Below are 21,877 nucleotides of genomic sequence, written 5' to 3' on the forward strand. Positions count from 1 at the left end.
TATATGGCACTTAAAGCAATATCTCTGTACAATTCACTGAAGAGGTACTATTGAAAATCTGATTTGGCTGGATTGCCACCCTGGAGAGCATTTCAGCTACAATGTTTACTTCCCAAATGCAGGAGGCTAAGAAATCAGTTACTGTAGCTCACCAAAATACTAATAATTTGTTAATTTGACATATTTCTTTCAATTTTGTATTGATATATTGACATGGCACCTTGATTATTCTTCTATACCAAAGTGAAATAGTAATCTCATGGCTAATAAAATCTTGTCCTGTTACAGAAATTAATGAATGCAATGATTTAATGTACTGAGGATCCATGTATTCTGTTATGAACAAAACACGTAAGAAGAGCTAATCATACCAGAGTGGAAGTTCACAAATTCAATATAGCTAGCAGGAGGAAAAAAAAAAAAAAAGAGTTCAGAGCACCCCTGAGGGGTTTTGTATTCATTTGGTTGGTCTATTTTGTTGGTTTGGTTGGTCTATTCTCACTTGTGTTAACACACTTGGGTTTTCTCATGTTTGGGAACGCATAAATTATTTTCATCAAAAGTGTACGAGAGGCTTCCTCCCCCCCGCCCCCGCACCTTTTAAGACACAGGGAGAAGAAGAGAACAGAGTGCTGGTCACAGTGCCCTGTCAAACTGCAAGCTGCTAGAAACCAGGTGGCTGGGCTTCTCTACTTGGCCATATTTTTTAGGTGTTTGTGTCCAGGAGGTTAGATTTCAGAACAGTTAAATCAATAGGTAGTCTTATATATACACTGAAGACCTGCAAATAGAGCACTGAAAAGTATGGAGGAGAAAACCTATGATTTAAATTGCCTCTTCTAGATTTGTGGTTATATAAGATAAATATATCTCTAGATATAGTGTTTTATATTATAATATTTTACATGCATTTTAATATATATTTTTTCCTGTATTAATCAAAATCATACTCATGACAGGATATCCGTCCTGCAGGACACAAGGGATATGATTAATTTGGCCATCCTCACCCATCCTCACATGTCTATTACTGTATGAGATGGACAAGTATTCAAGATGTCCATGCAAGACTAGCACCTATGACACAAAACTATAAAATCCATTCCTCTGGAGTTAGATGTCAGGAAGGATGGCAAGTAATCTTAAATGACAGAAAAATTCTTAGTATAGGTATATGAATTAAGCCTAAAGAAGGATCCACTGTATCCTGAGCTACTGTTTGTATTTTCTCTAAAAGTTCATTTGTATGTACATCATATTCCATTATTACAGTAACACACCTGTTTTATCAGAGTTTCTAACTGCTTTTAGTATGTCTTGGACCTTTCAATTTTCTATTCTGAATAGCATTAAACAGTAGCTGAACTATGGGATTGCATACATTTCTAGGAAATTAATACACTAATACTTTATGCTTTTTTGAGACACTTGCTTCTGTAAATATTTAGGCATCTTCCTGTACCTTTGGAGGGTTTCCAGTGTTCACTTCAATTGACTGTTTGCAAGATGCAATGTAGAGCCAAGATTTGTTGTCCTTCTGAAATGAAATAGTTTGTGCACTTGGAGCTGTTTTGCCATAGTAACAAAAAACTCTGACAAGCTGAAGTACTCCTCAGAGAAAACAGGTGCTTATGGATCTGTCTGATACTCCAGGCAGACTGGAAGGAATATCTTTAAAATTAGTTTAATAGTTACGGAATGCAAGAAATACTGGCTGAGCACGTTGGGTAAAGCCTAAAATAACATTTGAATTTGAAGTTTAGTTATCAGGCTGTAATGGATTATTGTGTAAAGGAAAGAACATAAACACCGCTTTATCATTTTGTGTCATTTTTGGATAACACACTAGCCAACACATCAGTACAAAGCGTATGAATTCCCTTTTCTTGTATGGTGATGTTTGTTAAACAATTTGTTAGATTTGTTTATTTTTTATTTTTTTTTGTATTTACCTTTTCTGAACTCGGAATGCTTGTCACATTTTGTTTTTTATGTGAAGTTTAAGTTAGGAGAGTTGAACGCTCAGAAAGCTCTTGAGGAATTTATACTGTTCCATAAGTAATTTTCAAGGACCTGAAATGAATTGCCTGAGGTACTACACCATAGTAGCAGAGCCAAGATCTCTCAACATTGCTAACTAGAATTCTGTCTAGAGAAATATTTGTTTGTATAAATGGATGTGCACCTTTGATATGTAGCCACTTCTTCACATAGCACTTGTTGTGTTTTATCAAGCTGCTTATCCACTTTGTATTTATTCATAAAATTAATTTATTCTCTAAAGGTTATAGGAAGTAAGAAAACAGTCGGAGGTAAACTAAGTCATGTATCTCATGCTTAGATTTCTGAGCTGGAATAATTAATTTGCACTGAGTGGCTCATTTAATGAGTAAAATTCTTAACCCTTATTTATATGTGTATTTATATGAGTTATATGTGGTAATTCATTTAGTCGATGTACAATCTGTGTTTAGCAAAAGCTAAGTGGAAGGCTGTTTGTTTATTTTTAATTTAAAGAACAGTATTTTTAGACTTTTTTTTGAATAAAAGATCTGAAAGCATTTCTTTAGCTTTTATCATTGCTATGTCTTTTCCTTGATTGGAAGCTGATCAGTATTTCAGAAAAAACAGGTTTTAAAATGTTTTGGAAAATATCTGCAAATATATAAACATAATTGGAATTATTCTTCAGGAGTGGCAATGAAAGGTAGTAGTGAATGAATGTTTTTTGTTGTCTTTTTCATTATTCTTTTAAAAAGAAAAAGAATAAGAAAAAATTACACATTATAATAGTGCATAGTGTTTCTTTAAAGCTTATGACTTCATATTTGTTTCCTACTGATATTTTGACAGTTGGAGCAGCAGCGGGAGCAAAAATGAAAGCCATATATTTGGCATTTTCCTCTGGCAGAAAATTAAAAACATAAGAAATATCAGAGAATTGTGTTTAAAGTAGTCCAACAGTTACAAATTCAAGCCTTTTAGAGATAACATATGAATGTTTGTCTCTTCTTGAAATACTGCTTTTTATTGTTTTACTTCTGATTTTCTCTTTTGGACTTAAACTGATTGATAATTTATTAAAAATATAGCTCAAATTTGTGAAACATTAATTGTGCTTTGGTATTTGACTTTAAAATTAACTTAATGTTTTATATTGCCCTGTGCATTTATAAATGGCAGCACATTTGCATACATATAAAACAAACAAACAAAAAAAAGAGAATAAGAAAAACATCTTAATGGTTAAGATAGTAAAATGAAACTGTTGATGTGAAATCTCAATGCTGTTGATGAAGATTAAAGTCTGACTTGTCAACAAACTTCTTACCTGACTGACAACAGATTGTGGCAGCTGATTTTGTAATGAAATCATCATCACCTTTTTATGCATTTCACTCTAGAAAATAAACAAATCTGTTTATTAATGTGCATATTTCTTTACTATGGATGTATTCAAATGACTTAAAAACACAAATTACATGCAAGAAATTCATAGACCTAATTTTACATAAGCAGTAGATACTAGTAAAAACGATATTTCAAAGTAATATTAAGAATGTTATGCCTCTAATTTTTTTGCAGTTCATTCTTCAGTTCTTTCTAATTATAGCTTCCAGCTACTTATATCCATTTTTACACAAATACAGATTATCGGAAAGGTCTTCCATAGAGGACTGTTCTAAGATCGGTGTCTTGATCATTTCTTAAGCTTTACTACACAAACAAAATGAACTGATGTTCTTGAAAATTATTGCTATTGTCTTCTTTCAAGATCTCAGGTTATACTTTAACTTGCAGATGACTTTCTGACTGTTGGTTCTTGCAATGATACACAAGTTAGACAATACAAAAAAAGTGATGTTACAGCTTTTGAAAAACTAAGAATGAAAAAGATGTAAAAAAAAAAAAAAATATTAAACTGTATATACTTACATGAGAAATGTGTGGGCTAGGCACATAATACTCATTGTAAAACAAATTGAAAATATATTTTTTTGTAGTTCTTGTGGCTATACTTTTATTTATTCTTTCCTTTTAGACAAGCATTAGCATGCTTTATTTTATATTACCACTATTATTTGATTTTAATATTGCTGTTACTTACTTTTTATATTCAATTACAGCCACTAGGTGTGGCTGTTAGGATCACTTTCAAGTCATTAACATTTTCTAAAAGAAAAATTAATTCCTAAAGATCATAATATTAATATTGAAAAATGTACTACTTTTTATAATTACTTTTTAAGTAACTCTAACTGCTGAATAAAAGGTGCTGCAGAAACTTCAACGTTTCTTCAAACTAAAAAAATAAGAATAGTAAAAATGGAATGAGACTAATATTTTTTAGTAAATTTGCTGTTACTCAGGAAAAAAAAAAAAAAAAAGAATGAAAATTTTGCAGGACAGACCAGTTTAGGGGCTTGAGCTTTATTTTGTCTCTTTGGAGACAGCCTTGTTCAGTCTGGGAGTTGTGAGTTATTAATTGCACATGTTTTATTTACCTGTTCCAAATTAGGGGTAATACTGCTTTAAGTAATTATTTACCTTTTAAGGGCTCCAAGGCAAAAGAAATAACTGTTTTCATTAAAAAATAAAATAATAAAAATAAATGTTTTGCTGTCTGATTCACTTTCCAGAATTCAAGTTCAATATCAAGAGTATCAGCTGCTCTTTCATTTCACTGATTTAAAATGAAGATTTTTTGGTCATCCTAGATTTAAAAATAACTTACATTTTCTAAATGAGTAACGGTTTATATTTATATAATAAATTCATGTGTGTGTATATATATATATATATATATATATATATATATATATATATAAGTTAACTTCATTGAAACACAAGCAAAGTCCTCAGCAGGATGAAAATCTGAGTAGATAACATGTATATTACCTTTCCTGGCTTAAAATTATACTGAATTATATTTACTATTTGTAGATGGTCTACTGTTTTTTAGTTTAAAGTTGTTTAGTTTAGTTTATATTTAACTCGGGGAGCTCTTGCTAACTAAAATTTTATCATCTGGATGCAAAAATTGCTATCAGTGATACTGTATGTGCACCCATGCTTGGTATATGGGCACAGGCATATATGCCTTCAGGTACAACTAAGGTTCTTAATTTTTTTTCTATCCATTTACACTGTTAGTCTGTCGTATACTAGGTACTGGTATAGCTTGGCCAGTGTGACTAGTGAGGGGGATTTAGATAGAATAGTGACTTTTTTTTTATGTGAGAATATTTTTTTTTCCCTCACTTACTCAATTCTTGATATTTTTTTTACATTGATTAATAATACTTTAATTCAATACATGATTTCATGGATTAGTCAAACAGTTGAACCTATAATCACAACTAGTCTACCACTAGACTAGATGTTTTGGTTTTTGATCAATCTTCTCTTTTAAAATAATAATTATTCAGTTCTTCAGTCTTGCAGATGTATTATTTTTAAAATGCTTTTTAGAAGCAACTTGAAGTATTCTTTTTTTTTTTTTTTAAGTAACCCCTTGTTTGTTTTTTTAAGTAACCCCTTTTTCTCAAATATATATTTAAATAACAGTTACTGTAAACAACATTCTCACATTGTATTTCACAAAGCCAAAAGTGAGTGAACATTTCATACTTATGGCAAGAATAATAGACAAACTATAGAACTCCAACCAGAATCAAATTTGGCTCTTAATGGCATCTTCCATTTCTGTGTCATTTGAAGGAAGATAGTGTTACCTAATGATCAGAGACCTGAACTGGGAATCTAGATCCTATAATTTCTCATAACATTGAATTATTTTTGGCAATTTATTTCATGGGCTGTGTATTTTAGACTCAAATTGGAGTAAAAACAACAACAAATAAAATAACATTCCAGGGTCAGTAATTTAAAGAAAATAAACACAAGGTAATTTGAACTCTTGTGGACATTTAACTTCTTCTAATGTGAATGGAAGAGATGGAAAAGTACTAGAATAGAGAGGGAACTATAAGGCAACATGTAATGCAGAAACAAGCTTGGAGTATGTAAGCATCCATTTCACGCTGTTTAGTGGATCATGCTAGGAAGATCATGCTAGGAAAGATGATGGTTATTGGGGATTAGAATCAGGTTCTAATTAAGACAACACTTCGTTCTCTGCAGATACATTCACTACTTAGGCTTCCACTTTAGTTACTGACATATGGGGAAGTAAATAGAGCAGATACTTAGTGGCTAGCGGCAGGAGGGCTATAGAGGATCCATTAACTGAGTTGGCCAGATCTCAACTGTGAATGCCTGAAATGTTGAAAAAATCCTATTAACTTACTTAATAATGTTATAGTTTATATGATTTTTTGTTTGTTTTATGTTTCAGCATTTCTTTATGGTTTTGATTGGTGACTTAAGTGAACTGAAACAGTTATATTTTTTTTCAAAAAGAGATGCCTGAGAACTATATTTATAATAAATGCTCATTGTTCCCATTATTTAAAAAATACTATGTATTCATATGTCAGTCTGAGAAGAGACTGAGAAATGGTATTGCTGCCTTTAAGAATCTTTGCTGAAAATGCCATTACCATTGTGTTTAAAAAAAAAAAAAAATCCTATGTCAGAAAATGTTCCCACACATTATTTTTTGATGCCATGGTCTCAGTATTGTGACCATATTTTTGTAAGGCGTTCGTCTATGTTTATAATTTGTACCTCAAGATAGTGCTTATTCTCTAGTCACATTAATTTGACATAGACATATATTTACTTTTTATTATTTTTGACAAGGCGAAAAGGAGGTCTCTGTAGCTCTAATTTAAATATCAAGAGAACTTTTACGTAAGAGCTACGTAGTTTTATTGCTATTTCTAGTCAGTGATCTGTGTTTCCTCTTCTACAGCACTTTGGGCATAGTCACAATAATTCTTAATACTTCATGTCATAGCACACTAGGCTAGAGAAACAGCACATATTTGAAAGTTTTAATGAGTACTGGATCCATGTATGTATTCTGTAATGCTGGTATCATCCTTTGACATTGCTTCTGTATTATGCTTTTCTTTAAATGAAATAAATGTTCAAAAATAGCAAACTATAGCTTAAATGTCTGGCTCTTTTCTTGAAATGTTAAAAAGGTTGCAAAATATCTGTTATACACTATTATATTTGAATCTAATATATCATTAAAGTGGAGTAACCTGTAAAAGTTGCAAGTAGCTTTACATTTTCTATTCACAATTTTAAAACTTCAATTTAAAGATCCTCTTTTTTTTTTTTTTTAAATGTTGACCATATTTTTTACTGTAGTTTTACTGTGGTAACAAATTCTCACTTCATTTTCTATCTTCAAGAGGAGCTCGATTAAGGAAGCCCTGGTTCTTATTTGCATCTTAAAACAAAATTTACTGCTTTCACTTTTTACTTTCTCTTTACTGTATTGCTTACATTAATTTCTAACATACTTAAAAGATAACAAAATGTCTTATTAGCAGTGCAGAATAAGTCTTAAGCAGTGGAAAATGTCTTATTAACACGTACACTTAGGCATTTTGGAAATGTCACCTTGTAGTGTTCCCTACTGTGTCTTCCAGAAAGAATGCCCTTAGTGAAATTTCTGTTAGGATAGCTCTGGCGCTGTCTTTTCCCCATTACTTGCTATAGCAATTATGCTAGCAGAAGTGTAGGAGTGGCAAGGATAAAGAAAATGTCTATAAGGAAAAAGTAATTATGACAGGAAACTTACTTGCAGAGCTTCCATCAGACACCTCTGTAGGTGTCTCATATTTATACACTTTTTTTATTTCACAGTCTATTTATCTAATCATAAGCAATCATTCTGAATTGTTTATAAGGGAATTTTGTCTTATACATTTCAGAAAACAAACAGTATTTATTTATTTATTTTTGTACGAGGTACAGTTGATCATCCAGAAACTAACATAAAAGGTTTGGAAGTAATTTTTGTTTCCATTTTTTCTTAATGGAAATATATTATTTTATTTATTTTAATTATTTCAGAGTAAACATATTTAATGATGACAATCTGATGATCATCATATTAAGAATACTTAAAAAAAAAACAAAAAAAAAAAACCAACAACAACAACAAAAAACAATAACCATGGAGAAGTGTCTCAGAGGTGCCTTTTTTGATATAACCATATATATGGTTAAATAATATTGATAGTTATATTGTTCTTGTTTATGTTGATTCAATCATTATAAGTTTTTCCCATGCTGTAGTCATATCCACATCCACACAAAACTGCCTGACATTATTTCTCAAAAAGAAAGACAAAAACAATCCTCCCGCATATCTAACAAATCTTAAATATTCTTCTGGGGATTCAGAGTTTTATCTACTGAGGAAGTCATTTTATCTAAATATATATATGTAAGCATTAGTCTGCCATAGTCATCCAAACTCCCAAGATAGTCAAAGAAAAGGGCAGCTGTAAATGGCAGTTTGGTTTATCTTAAGACCGGTAATGTGAATTATGTTCTGTCACCATTTTCTCTCCACTGACTGTGAAAGGAGCCATTAGACCAGGTGCTTAGTGTTTGCATGGTGAAATTTAGGTTTTATGAATCAGATCAAAGGAATTTAACATAGATCTCTTAACTCTTGATCACCTGAATGTTTCAAATACATTCTCTGTGTTAGCACAGGATAACAATTAGCAGAAAAGTGAAGTTGCGTGTTAAATACTATGTAACAAAATCTTATTTCTTCACAAACAATAAATTTCCCATAAAGCAACTTTTTTTGTGCTACTTCCTTTATTCTTAACCAGATTTTAAAATATTTTATTAATGGTTTATGTCCAATTTCTTATTTGTACCTTGTTTTATTATTAGAGATGAACATTCATGTTTGTTTTTAAATTGCAATATAAAAGAATTTGAGTCTAACCAAATGGAGCATATTTAAATACTACATTACCATATTTTTAGTGGATTATACTGTCTTTTTTTTTGTTCCACATAAAATAAATATTGCATTAAAGGAAATGGTTTTATATGCATAGTTATTTTTATTACCAGAAACAACTCTGTTTTTATGCTTCTATGTATTTTCTTTGCCTTTATATGTCTTCATTAGTTGTGATTTAGAAATGAAATATTGAATGTTATAATCCAGTAATATTAGAAGATACATCAGGAGCAGGTGAACATGTGTATTATTTAATCTACAGCATATTGCCTGATTTTGTTGTTGTTGTTGAAATACAATGTAGATAATGAGGAACACTCTTTCAAAATCTGGCAGGTCTACCATATGTATTGTAAAGGACCTGTGTTTGATCACAAAACGTAAACTTGGATATTTTGTCAAAATAATTATACCTATATTTGTTATTCATATCTATGCATATCCTAGGACTTTAAACCACTCTCTATTATATGTTTTCTTTTTAATAATGCTCTCATAAAATGTCCATTTTAAAACTTAGAAGTTTTTTCATCCTGGAATCAATTTTAGCATACATTTAAAGACATAAACAAAAATAACAGAGATAGCAAAGCAAGGTATGAAAAGTATGACATGAATTTGTAGAAATAAGCAATATATTCTCTAAGATCATTTTATTAAAAACAGGTTTTTCTTTGCATTAAAACTGAAGCAACATAATTCAAGGCTCATCTACTCTAGCAGTTTAAGTTCCTTCTGAAGTTGGTAGATGAACTGCTTTTCCTGTTCTAGCAGACAGAAATGAGGAATGTTAGTTTTCTCTTTTAATATTGAGGAAGTCTAAACAAGTAGCTTATCTTGGATGCTTAATTTTTACAGTGCTAAGATGATTTCTGCCATGTAGATTACAGAGATAAACTTAAATGGAATGGAAAACTTGGTCTTTTGATATGCTGCTGCTGAAATAGCAGTATAGTACACCTGATGCAAAAAAGCTTGAATCTGACCCAAATATTTTTGTTAGTCATAAACCAGAAAAAAAAAAAAAAAAAAGTTAATTGTATAGTCTTACGATGGCTGGAATTGTGTGAGTATCTGTCCAAAAGTACCTGCCAAATTTAGTATAAATGTAAAAATGAGGAACCTGCTTTGGCGGGGGGGTGGACCCGATGATCTTTTGAGGTCCCTTCCAACCTCTAAAGTTCTGTGATTCTGTTCTGTGATTCTGTGAATAATTTTGTAGAAATTCACCATGACTGTCTGCACTTTCACATCAAGGTTTCTGCAGAAAAATATAAAAAGATAAAATATGCATAGAACTGTAGAATGGCTTGTGTTGGAAGGGACCTTAAAGATCACCTAGTGCCAATTGCTCTGCCATGGGCAGGATGCCACCCACTAGAGCAGATTGCTGAGGATCCCATCCAACCTGGTCTTGAACACCTCCACGGATGGGGCATCCACAGCTTCTCTGGGCAACCTGTCCCAGTCCCTCCATAAGAGGACAATCCCCTTCCTCAACCTGCTGGCCGCCCCTCTGTTGATGCAGCCCAGGATGCAGTTGGCCTTATAGGCTGCAAGCGGGCACTGCTGGCTCATGTTGAGCTTTTCGTCCACAAGAATCCTCAAGTCCTTCTCTGCAGGGCTGTTATCCATGAGTTCTTTTCCCAGTCTATCCTCATGTCTGGGATTTCCCTGGCCGAGGTGCAGCACCTTGCACTTGAACTTGTTGAATCTCATTATGTTCACATGGGCCCACTTCTCAGGCTAGTCCAGATTCCACTGGATGGCATCCCTTCCTTCTATTGTATCAATTGCACCACTCAGCTTGGTGTCATCTTCAGTCTTGCTGAGGGTGCACTTGGGGCCATTGTCTATGCCACTGATAAATGTATTAAATAGTATTGGTCCTAAGACAAACCCCTGAGGGACACTACTCTTCATCGATCTCCACCTGGAAATAGAGCCATTGATCACCACTCTCTGGGTGTGACCTTCAAGCCAATTCTTCATCCACTTTTTTTCAAATCTCTCTCTCTCCATTTTGGAAATCAGGATGTTATGTGGGATGTTATGTCAAAGGCCTTACAGAATTCCATTGGTCAATCTTTCCCTGTTGACTGTTCAGAAAGCTTCCCAACCTGGTCCACCCCTCTGATTACTACCTGCTACTGATAGTCCGGGCTGGCAGTGATACCATTGATGAGAGAAGCCTGAAGGCTATCAAACAGGACTTCAGGGGGCTGGGACGGTTAGTGGACAGAGCGGGAGTACAGGTGGTGTTTTCGTCCATTCCTACAGTGGCAGGGAATGGTTCAGAGAGGACATGAAAAGCCCACCTGATAAACACGTGGCTCAGAGGCTGGTGCCAACACACAAGTTTTGGGTTCTTTGACCATGGAGCGCTCTACTCGGCACCTGGCCTGATGGCCGCAGATGGGTCCCAACTGTCCGCAAGGGGAAAACGGATCCTGGCCCAGGAGCTGGCAGAGCTCATTGAGAGGGCTTTGAACTAGGTAAGAAGGGGGGTGGGGATGAAACAAAGCCTGTTGGAGGTGTGCCAGGGGGAACAGTGGCAAGGCTGGGGGAGAAGGCTAAGGCCCAGCTAAAGTGCATTTACACTAATGCACGCAGCATGGGCAACAAGCAGGAGGAGCTGGAAGCCATTGCGCAGCACGCAGGCTGTGACTTGGTTGCCATCATGGAAATGTGTTGAGACCACACTCATGACTGGAGTGCTGCAATGTCTGGCTATAGGCTCTTCAGAAGGGACAGGCAGCACGGAAGGGGTGGTGGAGTGGCTCTCTATATTAGAGAGTGTTTTGATGTCGTCGAACTTGAGGCTGGGAATGACAAGGTGGAATCGCTATGGGTTAGGATCAGTGGAAAGGCCAACAAGGGAAGCATCCTGGTGGGGGTCTGTTATAGACCGCCAAACCAGGATGAGGGGACGGATGAGGAGTTCTACAGGCAGCTGGCAGACGTTGCAAAATCGTCAGTGCTTGTTCTTGTGGGGGAAATTTAACTTCCCAGACATATCCTGGAAACACAACGCAGCCCAGAGGAAGCAGTCCAGGAGGTTTCTGGAGAATGTGGAAGATAACTTCCTGACGCAGCTGGTTGGCGAGCCTACCAGGGGAGGTGCCCCGCTAGACCTTCTCTTCACTAACAGAGAAGGACTGGTGGGAGACGTGCTGGTCGGGGGCTGTCTTGGGCAGAGTGACCACAAAATGGTAGAGTTCTCAATACTTGGCGAAGTCAGGAAGGGGATCAGTAAAACCGCTGTCTTGGACTTCCAGAGGGCTGACTTTGAGCTGTTCAAGACACTGGTTGGCAGAGTCCCTTGGGAGGCGGTTCTGAAAGACAGAGGAGCCCAGGAGGGCTGGGCGCTCTTCAAGAAAGAAATCTTAATGGCTCAGGAGCGGTCTGTCCCCACGTGCCCAAAGATGAGCCGGCGTGGAAGAAGACCAGCCTGGCTGAGCAGAGAGCTGTGGCTCGAGCTTAGGAGAAAAGAGAGGGTTTATAATCTTTGGAAAAGAGGGTGGGCCACTCAGGAGTGGAGGTGCAGGGACAAAATCAGAAAGGCCAAAACTCAATCTGGAGCTCAATCTGGCCACTGCTGTTAAAGACAACAAAAAATGTTTTTATAAATACATCAACACGAAAAGGAGGACTAAGGAGAATCTCCACCCTTTACTGGATGCAGGGGGAAACTTAGTAACCAGAGATGAGGAAAAAGCTGAGGTGCTTAACGCCTTCTTTGCCTCAGTCTTTAACAGCAAAACCAGTTGTTCTCTGGACGCCCAGTACCCTGAGCTGGTAGAAGGGGATGGGGAGCAGAATGTGGCCCCCACAATCCACGAGAAAATAATTGGCGACCTGCTACAGCATTTGGATGTACGCAAGTCGATGGGGCCGGATGGGATGCACCCGAGGGTACTGAGAGAACTGGCAGAGGAACTGGCCAAGCCGCTTTCCATCATTTATCGGCAGTCCTGGCTATGGGGGGAGGTCCCACTTGACTGGCGGCTAGCAAACGTGACGCCCATCTACAAGAAGGGCCGGAGGGCAGACCCAGGGAACTATAGGCCTGTTAGTTTAACATCAGTGCCAGGGAAGCTCATGGAGCAGATTATCTTGGGTGTCATCATGCGGCAGTTGCAGGGCAAGCAGGTGATCAGGCCTAGTCAGCATGGGTTTATGAAGGACTTGATGAACCTGATCTCCTTCTATGACAAGGTGGCACGCTGGGTGGATGAGGGAAAGGCTGTGGACGTGGTCTACCTTGACTTCAGTAAGGCATTTGACACCTTTCCCCACAGCATTCTCCTCAGGAAACTGGCTGCTCATGCCTTGGACTGGTATAAACTTCGTTGGGTTAAGAGCTGGCTGGATGGCCGGGCCCAGAGAGTTGTGGCGAATGGAGTCAAATCCAGTTGGAGGCTGGTCACTAGTGGAGTCCCCCAGGGCTCGGTACTGGGACCAGTCCTCTTTAATATCTTCATCGATGATCTGGATGAGGGCATTGAGTGCACCCTCAGTACGTTTGCAGATGACACCAAGTTAGGTGCGTGTGTCGATCTGCTTGAGGGTAGGAAGGCTCTGCAGGAGGATCTGGATAGGCTGGACCGATGGGCCGAGGCCAACGGTATGAAGTTCAACAAGGCCAAGTGCCGGGTCCTGCACCTGGGGCACAACAACCCCAAACAGCGCTACAGGCTGGGAGATGTGTGGTTAGAAAGCTGCCTGGCAGAGAAGGACCTGGGAGTAGTGGTTGACAGTCGGCTGAATATGAGCCAGCAGTGTGCTCAGGTGGCCAAGAAGGCCAACGGCATCCTGGCTTGCATAAGAAACAGCGTGGCCAGCAGGTCCAGGGAAGTGATTGTCCCCCTGTACTCGGATCTGGTGAGGCTGCACCTCAAGTACTGTGTTCAGTTTTGGGCCCCTCGCTACAAGAAGGACATGGAGGTGCTTGAGCGAGTCCAGAGAAGGACTATGAAGCTGGTGAGGTGTCTGGAGAACAAGTCTTACGAGGAGTGGCTGAGGGAGCTGGGACTGTTTAGCCTGGAGAAGAGGAGGCTCAGGGGAGACCTTATTGCACTCTACAGGTACCTCAAGGGAGGCTGTAGCGAGGTGGCAGTTGGTCTATTCTCCCACGTGCCTGGTGACAGGACGAGGGTGAACGGGCTCAAGTTGTGCCAGGGGAGGTTTAGGTTGGATATTAGGAAGAACTGTTTTACTGAACGGGTTGTTAGTCACTGGAATAGGCTGCCCAGGGAAGTGGTGGAGTCACCATCCCTGGAGGTCTTTAAAAGACGTTTAGATGTAGAGCTTAGGGATATGGTTTAGTGGAAGATTTGTTAGCGTTAGGTCAGAGGTTGGACTTGGTGATCTTCGAGGTCTCTTCCAACCTAGACTATTCTGTGATTCTGTGATTCTGTGACTGATGCAGCCACCCCATCATAGAAGGTCACCAGACTGGTCAGGCATGATTTGCCTTTCTGACACTGTGCTGTCTGCCTTGGATCACATCCTTGTCTTGCATGTGCCTTGACATTGCTTCCAGGAGAATCTGTTCCCTAGTCTTCCGAGGCACAGAGGTGAGGTTAACTGGTTGGTAATTCTCCAGATCCTCCTTTCTGCCCTATTAAGAAATAAGAGTGATGTTTCCCTTTTTCTAGTCACCAGAGACTTCAGGTGGAAGCCAGGACTGGCTGGCCTGACTTTTCAGTGGAGAGAGGCTTGGCAACTACATCAGCCAGTTCCCTCAGGACCGTGGGATGCATGTCAGCAGGCCCCACAAACTTGTACCTGTTCAGTTTCATCGGGTGGTCTCGAACCTGCTCTTCATTTACAGTAGGAGGGATTTTGCTCCCCCAGCCCTTATCTAGAGGTTCAGGGATTCGAGAGATTTGGAAAGCCTGACTGGCAATGAAAACTGAGGCAAAGAGGTAGATAGGAACATAGATACAAACATGAAACCTACAACCACAAGTCACCAATGTGTAATTCTAAAAAGTGCATTTCATAGAAGTGTTCTTTTGTACAAAACTAAATTAATTTTCTTACCTTATCTCAGAAAAAAAAAAAAAAGACAGTAAATTGTAAATATTTTTTCAAACAGTTCTTAGGGATATATTTTTAATTTTCTGGGCAATTCATGAATAGATATTTATTGAAATCATAATATAGTTTTAGTAAGTTTTGTAAGGAGATTTCTGCTTGTACATTTCTGTGCACCAGTCTGCTCCACCTTCTTATGAATTGATTGTTCATACTTGCAAACTTGTCATTGTGTAATTCAACTGAAGAAAAATATTTGTAAGTTTTAACTTCACCTACTTCCTGAATTTTGTATTTTATTGAATTATACAGTAAAGTTTTTGCTAATGTTTATAATAACTTTTCAAAAATAAGAATGATTGTCACCACACAGTGGTGATGGACAACTTTAGTATTTGATGTCTCTAAAAGATTATGACAAGGACTTCCCTCTTGGTATGAGAAAAAAATAAAAGTTTCTTCACTTAATTTCAGAATGACATTTAGAAAAATAAATAAGACTAACTGAAATCAGTAGGAGTGCTTCAAGCTTTACTTATGGTAGTCAAATAATTTAAGACCAGAACAGATCATATATAACCTGTGATTATGTTTTGAAATAATTTTCATTTCATTGTAATAGGTCATAAAGCTTGCTTTTGAAGAGTTTGAATTGGAAAGAGGATATGATACTCTCACTGTTGGAGATGCTGGGAAAGTTGGTGATACCAGGACAGTGTTGTATGTGTAAGTACAGAACTTCAACAGTTTTCCTTGGAAAGGTGTTGTTATATGTTGCTCATTCAGTATTATGAGATGTAGAATCATAGAATGAGTTGGGTTAAAAGGGACATTAAAGATCATCTAATTCCAACCTCCCTGCCATGGGACGCTTCCCACTAGACCAGGTTGCTCAAAGCCCCATCCCACATGGCCTTAAACACTTCTGCAACGTCTCTGGACACCCTATACCAGTGCCTCACCAACCTCATAATAAAGAACTTCTTCCTAATATCTGATCTAAGTCTCCTCTCTTTTAGTTTAGAGCCATTACCCCTTGTCCTATCGTTACCTATGTCAGGGGTGTTGGAACCAGGTGATCTTTGAGGTCCCTTCAAACCCAAGCCATTCTATGATTACAGTCCCTGAAAGAGTCTTTCCCCATCTTTCTTGTAGGCCCCTTTAGGTATTGGAAGGTTGCTACAAGGATACATATCTATTTAACTTCACAATTTTTATTTATCTAATGTGTTTATATAATGTAAGCTTATGTAATGCATATTTAATGTAAGCTTTAAATTCAAAGAAAATGGTTCATCACAAAATTGCTCTTGGACCTTTATTAGAAATATCATTATGGACAGACCAAAGTGTTACAGACCTAATACTAATGACCAAATACTATAGGGAACTTGGAGATAGGATTTTTTAAAGCAAATAAAACTATTTGTAGTATCTAAATAACTGTATTTAACAAATAATTAAAAAATATCAGTGTAGTAACTCACATATTTGATTATATTTGAATGAATATTGTAAACTGTCTAACTCAGGACAGTAAACAGGTAAGTAAAACAGGTAAGTAAACAGGTAAGTAAACTCAAGACAGTAAACAACTATCTCCTATGTGTAACCTCATAGCTGTGCCAGTGTAGCATGGGAATAGGAAGGCATTCCCACGTTTAAAAAGGAGAAAAAATAAAAATCAAAGTTTATTGACTATTTAACTCAAGTTTAATTTCAGGAAGAGATTGGAAAAAATAATTAGAAAAAGTGTTTTAAATACAGGTAAAATAGCACTGAGATGGACAGATTTTAGTTTATTAAAGCTATCTAGTTCTAGGATTTATAGTAAACATCTCAGAAAATCTTATCTTAAACAGCTTAATTAATTAATGGAGGACATGCCTGTGCATTTTATTAATTTTAACAATTGCTTCATCTGTAAGCGTAGCATGTTGAAAAATTAGCAATATTATTTTATGGTATATGCATGCTGAGATGGTTAGCTCTAGAAATAGAGTAATATAACTTACTGAAAATTAATCTAAGCATATTTAAGCTATTAAGTTCTGACTACAGTTGTTTGTTATATTTAACAGAGTCTGGCTAGGAACTAATTACTACCCTTAGAGCTAATTCAATAGTGGTAATCATGTATGAGGTCAAGATTATCAATCAAGATTTTTACCTGCCATTGTTTTGTGGTCTTAAGTTCTTGTTAATTAAAATACCACTTTGCTTTAGAAAGTCTTCTTTACATTGAAATGCTTTTCTTTACAGTTTTTCTTGTAGCATTTTCATTAAAACTTAATTTCCTTTTTTGGAATAGTTTTCCCTAAATCATGAATCCTTATATATGTATACATGTGTGTGTGTGTATATATATATATATATACATATATATAGACATGTGTATATATATATGTTTCCTTCTTTTCCTTGATACAGAGAAGAAATAGCAAACTAGTGATTCAGACCCTTCTGCTTATGTCAACTGTTCGAATCCACTCACAGTCCATGAAAAAGAGATATTTTTTTAAAATTTTTTAAATAAGTTTCTGTCTTTCTGAGAGCTGTCTTCTCATACCCTCTGAGTCTGTTCAGAGTACTCAGAAGCTTTGACTTCCATGACTTTGTTAGTTGTATCAGTTGCCAGAACATTTTTAACTCCTTTCATGTAGAGATAATCGAAACACTGAATTGTGTTTGATACTGCCACCCTGTTTGAATGGTCTCCAAGTCTCCATTCCTGAGCTTGCTAAACTGTCTTCAGGTGGTTATGGACTGAGACAAACTAAATTAGCAAGGGCATGTATTGTCAACATTATTATAAGTCTACCCTATTTTGCCATCCTCCTAGTTGAAGAAAGTAGTCCTATGTATAGAGCTATTCTTAGGAACACCCTAATAAAATACAAATTTAAACAGACAAAACTATTCTGGTCTTTACTGATTTTTTTTTTTTTTCTTTTTCTTTTTTTCTTTGTATTTCCTCTTCAAAGTCCTGGATTCACAGATTATGAGGAAATAAGTAATGTGAAAATTTTATTCTATTAAGGTTTTAGTATCTATACATTATTTTATTGCATTCCCTCTTTTTGTACAAGAGCCTTCTCTGTATCTAAATTTTGGAACAAAAAGTTAATTTCTTAATGCCCTTCAAAGGAATGGGTAAGATTCTTTAAGCATTCAGAAGAAAGAGAATTAAAGAAGGAAGGGGGTATTTCAGTAAATCAGAGTAATGTAACAAAATATTTTAGATATGACTTGTACATCTTGTTCACACCCTTTCTGAATGGCATTTTATGTTTAAGACAGAGGGGATTTCCAATAGCTTTTCTCCCTCTTCCGTACTCACCTTGCCTTCTGTTTAGCCTCACCACTTTTCTTATGTCTCCGCTTCTAAATTGCAATAATATTGACATCTGGTTGGTAGTGTTTAAATATTTTTGGAGGACGATTCTAAATACGAGTTTCTCTTTATTTTTTAACTTCTTTCTTGAGAAATTCTGCAGCTGGGACACCTTTCAATTTGCACAGTATTATTTTACTTTTTTTTTTTTTTTTTTGTCAAGGCTGATAGTTGGATGACAGACAGAGGTTGCAGTATGTGATTCATATGAGCAAAATAGTCTGCTGAAACAAATGGGATTAAGTCATTGTTAATTCATTACATCAGCTGCAGGTGCTGCCATGCTTCTAGTTCCTATCCCAAAAGTTTCCAATACATAAAACTTTACCCAGAGTGCAATATAAATGTCCACTTGTGTTTTTTGGTTTGTTTGTTTGTTTCTGCATCTGAAATCGGCTTTGTCAGAGATATTCTACTACATTTTTCATGTTCGAATTTTGCCTCTGCCTTTTTAAAATATTTATCACTAAGTTCTGAACAGTTGTTCCTATACAGTATTATAACCTGATTATATGTGGTAGGTGTTTTTCACTATTAAGAGATGAAGTAATCCATAGGGATTTTGGTTTTCTTAATCATTTTATTGAAATACATCTTTTTGCATTAAGATGGCCATGTCTCCACCACCATGAGGGTGGTGAGGCAGTGGAACAGGTTGCCCAGAGAAGCTGAAGATGCCTCATGCCTGGAAGTGTTCAAGGCCAGGCTGGATGAGGCTTTGCTAAATCCAAACTAGTGTAAAATGTCCCTGCCCATGGCAGGTGGATTGGAACTACATGATCTAGGTCTGTTCTGCCTTGAGAAAAAAAGACTGAGAGGGGATCTTATCAGTGTTTATAAATACCTTAAGTATTTATCACCTCTATCTGTTAACCTCTTTTCAGTGGTCTATGGGGACAGGACAAGGGACAATGGCCACAAAATGGAGCACAGGAAGTTCTGCACCAACATGTGAAAGAACTTATTCACAGTGAGGGTGACGGAGCACTGGAACAGGCTGCCCAGGGAGGTTGTGGAGTCTCCTTCTCTGGAGATATTCAAGGCCCATTTGGAAGCCTACCTGTGCAACCTGCTGTTGAGAACCTGCTTTGGCAGGGGAGTTGGACCCGAAGATCTTTCGAGGTCCCTTCCAACCCCTACAGTTCAGTGATTCTATGATCTTTAAGGTTTCTTCTAACCTAGAATCATAGAATCATTCCAGTTCTGCCCTGGGCCTCCTTTTCTCTAGGCTAAACAACCCCAGTTCCCTAAACCTCTCCTCATAAGACCAGTTTGCTAGACCCCTCACCATCTTGCTTGCCCTCCTCCAGACATACTCCAGCACTGTTGTGTTGTCCCCAAAATCAAGTACAGTATTCAAGGTGTGGCCTCACCAGAGATGAGTACAGGGGGACAATCATTTCCCTAGTCCCACTGGCCACACTATTTCTGATACAAGCCAGGATGCTGTTGGCTTTCTTGGCCACCTGAGCACACTTGGCCACCTGAGCACACTGGCTAGGTCCTGGGACCAGTACCTCCCAGGTCCCTTTCCTCTGGGCCACTTTCCAGACAATCTGCCCCCAGCTTACAGACATTGCATGGGGTTGTTTTGTCCCAGGAACAGACTTTGCTCTTAGCCTCGTCTAACTTCATACAGTTGGCCTTGGCCCATCAGTCCAGCCTATACAGATCCCTCTGCAGAGCCCTCCTACCCCTGAGCGGATCAACAACCTAAGTCATTCTATGATTCTGTGTCAGAATTGTAGGTGTATGCAGATTATCACTGATATACTCTTTAATTTTTATGGTGTGATTCTCCATCTTGCCTATGTTGCATTGAAACATATATATCTGTACATACCTATCACACATTGCCATATGAGAAATAGCATTTTCAATTTAAATTTAAGAAATCATTGTATGCTATTAGAATGAGATCAAATTGGTTTTTGCAAGTTCTTGTGGACGCATGCTCTGTAAGGCAGGCAAACTAACTTCCCTTATTTTTAAAAAGCATGGAAAAAAAATACAAATCTAAACAAGTGAACACAATTTATCTCACACAGTCCTTCACTTCTCTAATAGCTAATTACTTAATGAAATATTTAGGTTTCTTAGTTTTATTAAAAGTGATTAATCATTTTTAATTCAAATACAGTCATTTTTTCTAAGACTTCACATTGTTCTAATCTGCATAAAACAGCTATTTTTATCAAAAAATAACTGATCAGTACGTGAGAGTGATATATTGTGAATAAGCCTAAATATTATATTTTAAATGCATTATTTATTTATTTGTAATGTATGCTTCAGTAAATGACTTTGCAATTTATCCTACATGCAGCCTCACTGGATCTAGTGTTCCTGATCTTATTGTAAGCATGAGCAACCAGATGTGGCTTCACTTACAATCCGATGACAGCATTGGCTCACCAGGATTCAAAGCTGTCTATCAAGGTATGAACTAAATTAACCATTTTAAACTAATGTTGTAACTTTCTTCATTACATCCCCCAAAAATCTACTTCAAATATGCATTTAGTCTTTTCACAGATTTGTAGTTTTGATATTATCTCTGTTCTGTTGTTGATTAATGGATAATGGAGGTAAATGGATTTGCAAATACCCACAGAAAAAAAAAAAAAAAAAAACTAAAAAAAAGGGTCTGAAGTAAAAATGGAATTTTCTAATGCTTTTTGCATGAAGGTCAATACAAAATATGGATTTCTATCATCTTTGAAAAATCTAAAATGTTATATGCTGCTAACCTGTGTAATTCTTTATATTAGATACTATTTGAAAAATATGGTTGTTTTTGACTTTATTCATGTAGTTACAAAACTGAAGTTTCATGCTTCACTGAAAATCTTCACAGACCTAAGTCAAAATTAGCATGGAACAAAATCAACAGAACATATATATATGATTGCAGAAAATAAGAAATACTTTAACAACAACAACAACATAAAAGTGATTTAAGTGTCCTAGCCTCATTTGTGTTTCTTCAGCCTCAAAGAAATTAGAAACTTTTCAAGATAAACATAATTGTTTTTTCTTGATTGCAAGTTTCAAGCTGATACATTCTCAGGTTGATTCATCTGACTAAAAAATACTTGTTGATATGCATGTATGTATTGAAATGCCTTGATTTTTATTATTATTATTATTATTTTCTGATTACATTGTACTCTAATGACGAAAAGAGCAAGAGGGGAAAATGTTTCCCAGTGGCCATCCAGGAAAGCAGAGATGTTCACACTAGTATCTTTCTACAGATGGTCTGTCCATTGAAGCAGGTGGTGGTGATGACAGGGTGATGATATTTTCACCATGCTTTTTCCCTAGTACTAAATACTTCTGTCTCAAACTCACTCAAACTCACCACTGATTGTTTCTGTTCATGGAAGTGTTGTGAGTTTACTAATTAGGTCATGTTGCATATTCATAGGTAGTTACATTTTTATGCTCATATTATTGGATAATAATTATTGCATTCTATGTTTTTCCTTCTTTTCCTTCTTTTCCTTCTTTTCCTTCTTTTCCTTCTT

The 21,877-nt window shown here is 36.6% G+C and overlaps 1 protein-coding gene across 2 annotated transcripts in view; it reads left to right on the forward strand.

Moving 5' to 3' along the window:
* The window catches only part of CSMD1 (CUB and Sushi multiple domains 1), a 1,151,643-nt gene that overhangs the window by 810,141 nt on the left and 319,625 nt on the right, over positions 1-21,877 (forward strand). For both annotated transcript variants that reach the window (XM_035319885.1, XM_035319886.1), the window contains exons 11-12: positions 15,576-15,679; positions 20,674-20,786. In XM_035319885.1, the coding sequence (XP_035175776.1) occupies positions 15,576-15,679; positions 20,674-20,786 (217 nt within the window). The remainder of the gene's footprint in view (positions 1-15,575; positions 15,680-20,673; positions 20,787-21,877) is intronic.

This window comes from Oxyura jamaicensis, chromosome 3 (genome assembly GCF_011077185.1).
Source record: "Oxyura jamaicensis isolate SHBP4307 breed ruddy duck chromosome 3, BPBGC_Ojam_1.0, whole genome shotgun sequence".
Classification (NCBI taxonomy): Eukaryota; Metazoa; Chordata; class Aves; order Anseriformes; family Anatidae; genus Oxyura; species Oxyura jamaicensis.